This window comes from Trichechus manatus, unplaced genomic scaffold, assembly GCF_000243295.1.
Source record: "Trichechus manatus latirostris isolate Lorelei unplaced genomic scaffold, TriManLat1.0 scaffold00045, whole genome shotgun sequence".
Lineage (NCBI taxonomy): Eukaryota > Metazoa > Chordata > Mammalia > Sirenia > Trichechidae > Trichechus > Trichechus manatus.
Genome location: NW_004443981.1, coordinates 9,158,917 through 9,169,256, shown reverse-complemented (window position 1 = coordinate 9,169,256; position 10,340 = coordinate 9,158,917). Strand labels below are relative to the sequence as shown.

General features: G+C 50.5%; 1 protein-coding gene across 1 annotated transcript in view; it reads right to left on the bottom strand.

Moving 5' to 3' along the window:
• The window catches only part of CDC42BPB (CDC42 binding protein kinase beta), a 134,192-nt gene that overhangs the window by 14,108 nt on the left and 109,744 nt on the right, over positions 1-10,340 (bottom strand). Inside the window, exons 20-25 of the mRNA XM_004376703.2 lie at positions 10,095-10,189; positions 7,925-8,004; positions 3,632-3,721; positions 3,195-3,272; positions 1,603-1,708; positions 500-636 (exon numbers count right to left, since the gene is read on the bottom strand). Coding sequence (XP_004376760.1) covers positions 500-636; positions 1,603-1,708; positions 3,195-3,272; positions 3,632-3,721; positions 7,925-8,004; positions 10,095-10,189 — 586 coding nt within the window. The remainder of the gene's footprint in view (positions 1-499; positions 637-1,602; positions 1,709-3,194; positions 3,273-3,631; positions 3,722-7,924; positions 8,005-10,094; positions 10,190-10,340) is intronic.

Here is a 10,340-nt window from a genome sequence, read left to right as displayed (position 1 = left end):
TGGGGGGCCTGGGACCCGGGGAGCCTAGTGTGGGTCTGGGACCTGGGGAACCTAGTGTGGGTCTGGGGGGCCTGGGACCCAGGCAGCCTAGTGTGGGTCTGGGGGGGCCTGGAACCCAGGGAGCCTAGTGTGGGTCTGGGACCTGGGGAACGTAGAGTGGGTCTGGGGGGCCTGGGACCCAGGCAGCCTAGTGTGGGTCTGGGACCTGGGGAACCTAGCGTGGGTCTGGGGGGCCTGGGACCCAGGCAGCCTAGTGTGGGTCTCGGGAGCCTGGGACTCAGGTCTATTGAGATCAGCTACGCCGGCTGCATCAACCTGACCATCCATCCCCAGGTGAGGGGTGGACCAGACCAGGCTCCAGGGCCAGCTCACGCCACAAAGGAGATGCTGTCATGAGCTGTGGGGATCTGGGGGACCGTCACGCCTCCATGGCACTGAGCGCAAGACAGGAAGGTGCCAAGCGTCAGGTGGACAGAGCGTGTCCTCCTGCGCCACCTACCTTGACGTAGCCTTTGTAGGCAGTCCCGATGCCTCGCTGTACATCCACTCCGAGGGGCCGCTTGGACTGCTCGGGAGGGATGGGGCACACCTGGGGGGCGCTGTCCTTGCAGGCCACGTGACAGGCAAATGAGCACACTGGGAAGGGGAAGGAGCAGCAACATCAAACCTGCCCCAAGGCAGAGTCGCTGCAGAGCGCACGGCAGGTGACAAACACAGTCACCCAGCGTCACCAAGAAAGAGGGCGGACGGGTAGCAAGCCAAGGCCAGTCTGCAGACAGGACTGGTGTGAAAGGTCGGGCCTGGCGCTCAGTGAGTTCTGCGCAAGTGTGTAGGAGCATGCACAGGAGTGCCAACTTGCTCACGGAATACTGTCAGAGTGGTGACTGTCACCTCGCAGAGCAGTGCTCAACCCCATGGTCACGCTCAGTGTCACCACACGGGACAAGCCACACGCCTGCTACAGGGTGACAACGATGAGATGGGTCCTGGCAGCCAGTCAAACTGCTTACTGAGTTTAAATGACAGGAAAATGCTCTGCAGCCGCAACACAAAGAAGCAGAGACTACACTGCTTCTCGGGACGACAGCAAGTGCGGAACAGCGGGCCGGCTGTGTGCGCAGCCAGCGATCGGGCCCCGCCCTGCCTGGTCACCTCTACCCCATCTACTGTGAGGCGGTGGTGACCCCCACTTGGGCGTGAGGGTGGACGAGGCCACAACATCCAGGTGGGCATGGAGCCCGGCCCAGGGCCAGGCACAACGGGCGGTGACCTAAAAACACCATAATGACAATAATGGTGACTAGGAGGAAAGAGACATGGCCCCACTGCGGCTTTCTCCAGATGATGTCGTAATGGAGAGCTTTACATTTCTTCTCACTCTCTGCTCTCCCTAACCCTCTAGACCAGCTGGGGATATTGCATTTTACAATCAATAACAGTCAGTAGCTGACCGGGGCCCCCACAGTGTGCACTCTCCTGCTGCAGCAGAGGGTCACGCTCTGCCCCCCAACCCCCGCCCTTGATGGAGCATTTATAGAACCAGGCACACGACGGGCCCTCAGGCCTCCGGAGCGGCTGTCTTGGGCGGGAGCTGGCACTCACCCTCGCAGGCGTAGCCCTGCCGGATGAGTCCCACCATCAGCGAGGTGCAGTGGCTGCACTGCGTGGGGCTGGAGAAGGACTTGATGCTGAACTGGTGCGCTTTGGGCTGGAAGAGAGCAGCACAGTGAGCCGCCAACTGTGAGACGAGGGCTCTCAGTCTGCCTGTGAGTGAATTTATCAACAACCTGGGCCTGATTGTGAGAAGCTGAGGATGTGCAATTCCACGGCCAGGACATATGTTCCACAGCAGGGCTGACCAAGGGGCACCGTTGGCACCCAACAAGGGGCTCTGCCTCCTTCCTCCTCAGGATCTGCAGCAGCCAGCTCTCAGTGCTGGGGTGGGCGGCCCCCAGAGCAGCCCCCTCAGGGAGAGATGCACAAGTGTCTACAGCAGCCCTGTGGTTAGCAGCAAGGGGCTGGGAGCACCTGAGGTCTCTGTTGGGGGGCAGACACACCGTGACACAGTCGTACGTGCCACGAGACGGGAGGCTGAGTGGAAAGGCAGGCTGCAGACGAGTGACAGCATGTTTGCAAAGCTCAGACACATAAAACCACGTTACTCAGGGAGGTATGTCTGTGGGTGAAACTAGCTGCGAAAAGCAAGGGAGTGAAGCGCGAAACTCGGAGCATGGTCACAGGAAGGGGCTGAGGGTGGGAGGGGCGCGGGCACCCCCAGGGCTGCGGGGACTGGGGCGCATTTCACAACCGTGCTCCGTGACTCTCGGGGGTATCGCATGGTATGTAAAATAAAACATGACCTGTCTGCCTGACTATAAGAATCAAAATCCAAAAGCTAAACCACTAGTTAGTCTCAAGCAAAATCAAGCTGGCCTGGCTGTTGATGGCTGAACCTGTAAGGAGGCCATATCTATGTTCAAAAGAGAAAAGAATCGTGAGCACACGTGGCCCCGTGCTCGCTAAGCCTGCACCTCAGAGGCACTGTCCCCGCTGGAGTGCCCCATCTGCGTCAAGGTCTGTACTAAAGGGGAAGGGACGATAGGTAGCACAAGGCCAGTGCAGAGAAGGAGGCAGAAGCCCTGTGTGCTGGTGGGGACGGCTCACAACACAGACAGGGTACAAAGCTGCACGTGCACGTTCCTTCCACGTGGGCTGGGAAAACCGTGCTTGGTAAAGCAGAGGGTCAGCAAAAGAGAGGAAGACCCTCAACGAGATGGACTGACACAGTGGCTGCAACACTGGGCTCAGGCATAACAACGATTGTGAGGATGGCGCAGGACTGGGCAGTGTTTGGTTCTGGGGTGCACAGGGTCATGTGAGTGGGAACTGACTCGACAGCAGCTAACAACAACAACAAACCACATGGCTCTGCATGCACACATACAGGAATGCAGATGTGTGGACAAGGGGCTGGACAGAGACACAACCCGGACGTGGGGAGAGGGCTGGGGCGAAGGGTGGGGCACGACTCAGAATGTGCAGTGAAACCAGTCAGGTGTGCCTGCTGTGACGAGGACCGTCTCCCGGGACGCATGCCACTCAGAGCAGACCAGCACCAGAACACAGGTCTCACGGTGCCACAGAAGCTGTCTTCTAAAACTAAGAAGGTGCTGAGGGCACTGGGCAAGGCCTACCTTGGGTCCAGCCAGGGTGAGGGCTGGTGTGGTGGGCAACGGCACAGCGGCAGTCCTCGGCAGGGCCCGAGCCATGTCCTGGGAGACAAGCAAGGACAGGTGAGTGCTGTGCTGATCTCGGCACTGCTCGTGTGTGCCACATCCTGTTTGGGAGTCATTTCTCTCTAGAACTTATTAATAATGAACGGTTCTGCATCTTTAATTGACTACATCGTGGAGACACCTGTCAGGGCGCCCCTCACCTAGCTGATGGTAATCCTGAAAATAAAGACCATGCGTGAGGGTCTGGGAGGAAGTTCCAGCTACGAGCTGGACACACGGGTGAGGCCAACTGGCCTGACACGAGAGCGGGGCTGCCACTAGCCACACAGGTCATAGGGAATGGGGGTGGTCGCGGCTCAAGGACCCTTGAGCACCGTGGGGCAACAGCATCTTACTTCTTGCTGGTCTATGCCTGTGGGCACAGACAGGGACGGTGACACTTCTGGCTTCGGCGCATGTGCTTCCTGCTCACCAGCTGAGCCCGTCTGTGAAAACAGAGCAAGGAGCAGAGATGAAGGACTCCTCTGTACAACGCAGACTCCAACTGTGGGTGCTTACAAACAAGGATTACTCTGCCTCCCCAGACCACTGCAGGTTCTGAGGCCTGAGGCAGGGCCTCTGCATGGGCAAGTGGAGCCAGACAACCTGGTCATTACCAAAGGTAAGAAGCCACCTGTCCTCACCGGCTCATGCCTTCTCCTCTTCCTGGCCGTTCAAAGGGTGAGCTGGGAAATGTCTCCCTTTTGATCATATTCACAAGCAACTTTAGCTACACTGGCAGCCTGAGATGAACTAGCCAATGCTTCTTCTCCTCCTGCAGAGGCCTGGGAAGACACTCTAACATCAACCAAGGCCTGCGGCCCAGGACCAGAAGGCTCTGGCCGGGTCACTGCTGAGGAAGGAAAATTTCACTACAAGTTTCATGATGCAGAGAAGCCAGGCTTTGCTCTGTTCTAGCAACTCAAGGTTTCCAAGTGCACTTAGCAATTGTCTACCTGAAACTAAATCTACATGCTAAAACTATTTAAAAACGACCTTATTTTAATTTGGTACTCTGAAACTAACATTTCCTCACCACAGGCTGTGACTATGTACACAGGCACACACGTGCCGTATGTGTATGCTTCGCGGGAGCTGCCAGCACAAGGAGGCAGTGACTGGAGCTCCGCAGCTCCGCAGAGGAGCCAGGAGGCACCTGGAAGAGCAGTGTGCAGCTGAATGGTGTGTTCGCCTCAGAATCCCCATGAACCCAATCAGATAAGCACTTCCCAACAGGTGTAATTAATTACCTGCCGCGTGAGAGCCCGTTCAGGAGGGAGCGGCGCATACACATAAGACACGTGCACCCATGTAGCCTGTACTGCAATATCCGATTTTGTAAACAAAGGCACAAGGGAACAGCTAGATCAGTTAGCTGGTTATCAAAGCTCAACATCTAAGCACATTTCCCCATACATAAGATCTGTTAGATGAGTTAGAGTCCCATCTTTTGATAAACAGGGAGCAAAAGAATATTATGCAGTTTAATTTTAGCCATGTAAAAAGCCCTGTTTCATTTAGTGAGTTAATTAATCAAAAGGATGCAAATGACGAGAGAGGAGCTGTTTACACTGATGGGGAAGGAGAGCTCCAGGGAGCCCAGCATCGGCGTTAACTTACTTCTTCCCACAAGGCTAGTAGCGAAGACGCGGATGAAGAGGACAGAGAGTCCTTGTGTAACAGACAGGAAGGGCAAAACGGTCATTTCCAGCCAGGAAAAACATGCATGAAAATACAGTGATGCCATCTTTGTGACACAGCATTTCTACTAATAGTCAGCATACTTAATGCAGGGAAAATGGACTAGAAATCTCTAAGAAACAATTCTCCCTGTCTGGAAACACCTGTCCTAGCGTACACTCGGAGTCTGGCCAAGGATCTTATCTTTAAACAGTAAATATCCTTCCTACTTAAATCACAGAGGTATGAGAGATGGGGCTAAAAGCGGCAGGTGCGCTGGCAAACAGAGTGAGAGAGCAAGATTATGGCCTGGATCTCCATGCTAAAACCAGGGCTTCGCACCCGTTTCCCAGTTCAATCATGGCCAAGAAAGCAATGCCGGAACACATCCGAATTTTTAAAATTTGGGTCAACCAGAAACCATAACCGGAATGGGAAAAATTATGGGTCGAAGCCCTGCTAGAAACTTCACCTCCCTCTTAGAAAACACGTGCAGCGTACGCATTGCATAGCAACCAAATCTCTTGCCCCTCGATTTTGCACAGAGTCGGAAACAGCGATGGCCTGCTCAAAGATGGTGGCCAGCTGTACCGCTCTGAATATGTGTAGCTCTCCACAGTCCTGCCAATAATCCAATCTCAGGCATCAGGCTCCTGAAAAGGCTCACTATGCCTCTTCCAAGTCTCCCATCCCAGGGCGTCGACCTATGAATCTTCCCATTCCAGTTATGGTTCCAGATCAGTCAAATTAAAGAAATCCGAGTCTGCTCCAGTTTTACTTCGTTGGCCATGATAGAATTGGTTCACAACGGTTCAAAGCCCTGGTTAAAATGGCTCTGCTGGTCGCCCAGTTTGAAGAGGACACTGGGAGAGCTGCTGGCTGCAAACCCAGGAGCCCAAGACCTGTCTGCTCCATCCAGAATGGACAGAAAAGCCGCCGCTTCCTGGCCATTCCTCCCCTCCCTGCCAACATGGTGTCTGGACAGCACTAGCTCTGGGGGACCTCTGAGTTCACGCCTCCCGGCACGGTGTGGCCAGAAAAGGCACGGGCTCTGTAGCAGCAGGCTCATGGAGGAACTGTGTGCACCCGGCAGTTGAACACACTTTTTAAACACAGAGGATGTCAAGGAAAGAGCTGCGCCACCACTTTGATAAAAAAACTTTTCTGTGCCCAGAAGGGCTGGGAACAATACAAACATGCCCACGTTTTGCAGTCACAGGCGTCAGTAGTGCGCTCTGAAACCACCAGGGGGGAGGGGGCAGGTGGCCAGCCATGCAGTCACTCCTAAGTGGCTCTCTACTTACAAAGGGGAAGGGACCCTTTCCAGTGGACAGGGCTGGATGCTCAAATTTAGCATCACCAACCGTGGGCAGATGGACACCTGGCTCCTGAAGGAGGCAGTGGGAAGTGCACCCCCACCATGCAGAGTTTACTCACATCTAATCAAGAGGGAACACGGGCAAATCCAGAGTGTGGGATGTTCTACAAGACAACTGGTGTGTCCTCTATAAAAATATCAGTGTCGCAAACGGGGGAAAAAAAACAGAGATGGGGCACTGTTTCAGATTAGAGGACCAAAGCAACACAACAACTAAATACCAGGCAGGATCTTGAGCTGGATCCCAACCTGGGAGGGGGACGTGATGGGGCAACGTCTGAACATGGACATGGACAGCGTACTGGATATTACTACAGCACTGGTGCGAGATTCCTTACGTGTGTATGACGGTGGCGTTATGGTATGTAGGAGAATGCCCTTGACCTTAGGAAAACTGTGCTGAAGGATTTAGGGGATACTGATGCCTGCAACTTACTTTCAAATAGTTCACAGGGAAAAAAGTCTGCCTGTATGTAGAGAGAAGTCCCTGGGAGGTGCAAATGGTTAATGCATTTAGTTGCTAACCAAGAGGTTAGAGGTTCGAGTCCACCCAGAGGTACCTCATAAGAAAGGCCTGGCAATCTACTTCTGAAAACCCAGCCACTGAAAACCCTATGGGGCACAGTTCTACTCTGACACACCTGGGATGGCCATGAGTCAGAGTTGACTTGATTGTGACTGGTCTGGTTTTGGTTTAGTATGTGAGAGACAGAGAGCAAATGTAGCAAAACTCTAGGTAAGGGATATGTACATGCTCACTGTACTATATTCTTTCAGCTCTCCTGTCAGTTTAAAATTTTCTAAATAAAAAGCTGGAAAACCAACAGCAGTCAGCGCCCCATTCCAGACTCGCCTTGCTTGTATCAGTGCTTTACTCCCTGGGCTGCTTTCAAGTGTGGCTGGTAAGGGTCCATCACCATCGCTTTGGAAAAGGAGGGAAAGAACGTCCAACCTCCCTGGAACTCCACCGAGGAGCTGTAGCACAGACAGGAGAGGCGGTACTCCCAGGGCAGAGCGGCTTCCTGAACAAGCCTGTGACCATGAGGCCTAGAGAGCGTGCTCGGAACTGTTCAAGGATGAGCCAGCTTCTGGAGTGGAGGGCAGCATGTTTAACCCCAACGCCAGGATCTTAGCAAGGTCGCCTGACACTGGCTTGTTCTTATAAACGACTCTTCTCCACCAGCACTGAAACCCAACTACACAGCCATGTAAAAGTCAACTACAATGGTTAACATGACTGAGTTATTCTCAGTGGATCAGAGAAGGGTGACAATTTGCAGTTAAAACATTACCTGAAGTGCTGGCTATACTGCCAGGGACCAGTGTCGTTCCTCCCCTGAAGAAGCTGGGTGCTTTCTCAATCAACCTCCACTTAGTTTGGGAGGCTGCTCTGGGGACATTTCAAATGCCTCAAATATCCTAACCATCCAGAGTGAACACCCCAGGTCAATGACGTGGTCAGCACAGCTTGGAGATAAGCTGTCACATGTTAACTTACTGGTGTGGTTTTGGCACCACGGTTAAGCAAATCATATTACACTATTTCCAACTTAGAAAAACATCATTTGTCACTTTTTTTACGGTTACTTACTCTAAACGTCAGATCATGTGTAAGAGGTGCAGTGTTGAAATATTCAAAAATAGAATCCTGAAAGTCTGGAAGTTTGAGCCCTGTGAGAAAGAAACAAAGGCTAGTCAAGGTAAAACATTTAAAACACTGTATCTTAACCTCAGATAGAAGACTCAGTGTTATAAGGATGCCAATGCCAATTCTCCCCTAAGTTCACAGGTAAGTTTAACGTGATCTCAGTAAAAATACCATTAGGCTTTTTCCTGGAGCTAGACAAACTGATTAAAACATTCACTTGGAAACAGTTTGGCGGTTCCTCAAAATGTTAAACATAGAACTACCACATGAGCTGGCAATTCTACTCCTAGGTATATACCCAAAAGAGTTGAAAACAGGGACTCAAACAGATCCTTACACATGAATATTCACTGCAGCATTATTCATAATAGCCAAAAGGTAGACACAACCCAAGCATCTGTGGACAGATGAGTGGATAAATACAACGTGATATATACATACAATGAGACATTACACAGCCATAACAACAAATGATACATGCTACACAACATGGATGACCCGTAAGAACATTACGCTGAGTGAAATAAGTTAGATGCAAAAGGACAAATACCATATGATCCCACGTATACGAAATGTGTACAACAGGCAAATGCAGAGAGACCACAGTTGATTAGTGGTTACCAGGGGCTGGGGGATGAGGGAGATGGGGAGTTATGAACGGGTACCGAGTTTCTGTTAAAGGTGACGAAAAAAATTAGTAAAGAACGTCTGCCTTGAGCATTGTACTCTTTTAAGAACTACCTATACGGGGTCAAATTAACAACAGCAATGTGAAAGATTAGATAGGAACCTTAGCGGATAGTAAGTTTATGCTGAAGGGGGAGGAACAGCTCAAAAAAGGACAGTGAGAATGGCGGCACAACTCGAAGAATGTAATCAGTGTCACTGAACTGTACCCGCAGAAACTGTTGAACTGGTGTATGTTCTGCTGTGCATATTCTCAACAATAACAAAAAATAAAATAAATTATATTAAAAAAATCAGGAACAGTGGTGATGGCTGCATAATACGAATGTAATTAACATCACTGAATTGTACATGTAAAAAATGGTTAAAATGGCAAATGTTGTTATATATATTTTAGCACACACACACAAACACACACACAGTTCACCTGGAAGAGTAACCAAGCCAGAAAACCTCAGAAAGTCTAGAAACTCCTAAAGCTGTGGCAAGAGGGGTTGGGGGAGCAGACTTAGACATGAAAACACATTCACTGAAGCCTCAATAATTAAAACCAATCAGTTCTTGGGCATGAACACTGGAAAAGGGTAGTAAAGGCAGAAACAGACCCAAGTGCCCACGTAATTCCCTATAATAAGAGCTACATCTGAAGTCAGCAGAGAGAAGAACTTTTCAACAACTGGGACTGGAGCACTGCCCAGCCATAAGGAAAAGGATCAAACTGGATCCATCCCAAACAGTGTACACCAGGGAAAACTCCAAACGGACCAGTGATCTAACTTTAAAAAGTAAGATTGTACAAGAATTAGAAGAACGCATGGGTGAATTCTTGAATAACCGAGGAGTGGGGAATATTTTCCTAACTATGACTCAAGCAAGGGAAACGAGTGATAAGTCTGACAGACAGAAATATGTAACACTGCCTTGGCAAGAAAAGAAAAGAAAAAAGCATCATAAGCCAAGTAAAAAGACCTGAGACGAACTAGGAAAACTATCTGCACCTTACGGCACAGAGGGCTCTAAGCCCCAGGACCTGAAGAGCTTTCAAAAATTCAGAAAAAGGCTAACAACCTGGTTTTTTTTAAAGGGGCAAAAGACACACATATAATTCAGAGTAAGAAATACCAATGGCCCTTAAACACATGAAAAGATGCTCAATTTTGCTCATAAGAAAAATGCAAATTAAATCTGCACTGAGATGCTATTTCTCCCCTCGTCAGAGGGCGGAAAGTGGGAGGTGTGAGGCCCTCTCTGTGGGCGAGGCTGTGGGGGAAGGTGGCTCCAAACGGACCTCGCTTCACAATTTTGCCTCTGGAACCGTGTAAGTGCTTTATGTAACTAAAATAGTCAGATCAAAAAGAAAACATCAAACGGTTCCATTAAAAAATGCTTATATTTAAATATTCAGAAGTTTAGAATTGGGATTTACCGGTATCTGCTCTAAATTTTTCTTCCATCTTTTTCTTCAAAACTTCCATTTCTTCTAGTAATTCTCTATTTTTGGCTTCGGAATCCTTCAGTTTACTAAAATAAAACACAAACGGCTTTAAGTGTGCTGAGAACAGGCACTGTGTGTGGCTCTGGAAGGGTGAGGGTGTGAGCCAGCAGCCCGTCTCACAGGGCGAGGAGCAGCGCCTGTAACACTCTCGTCCCAAGCACAGTCGTCTTGGCAGGT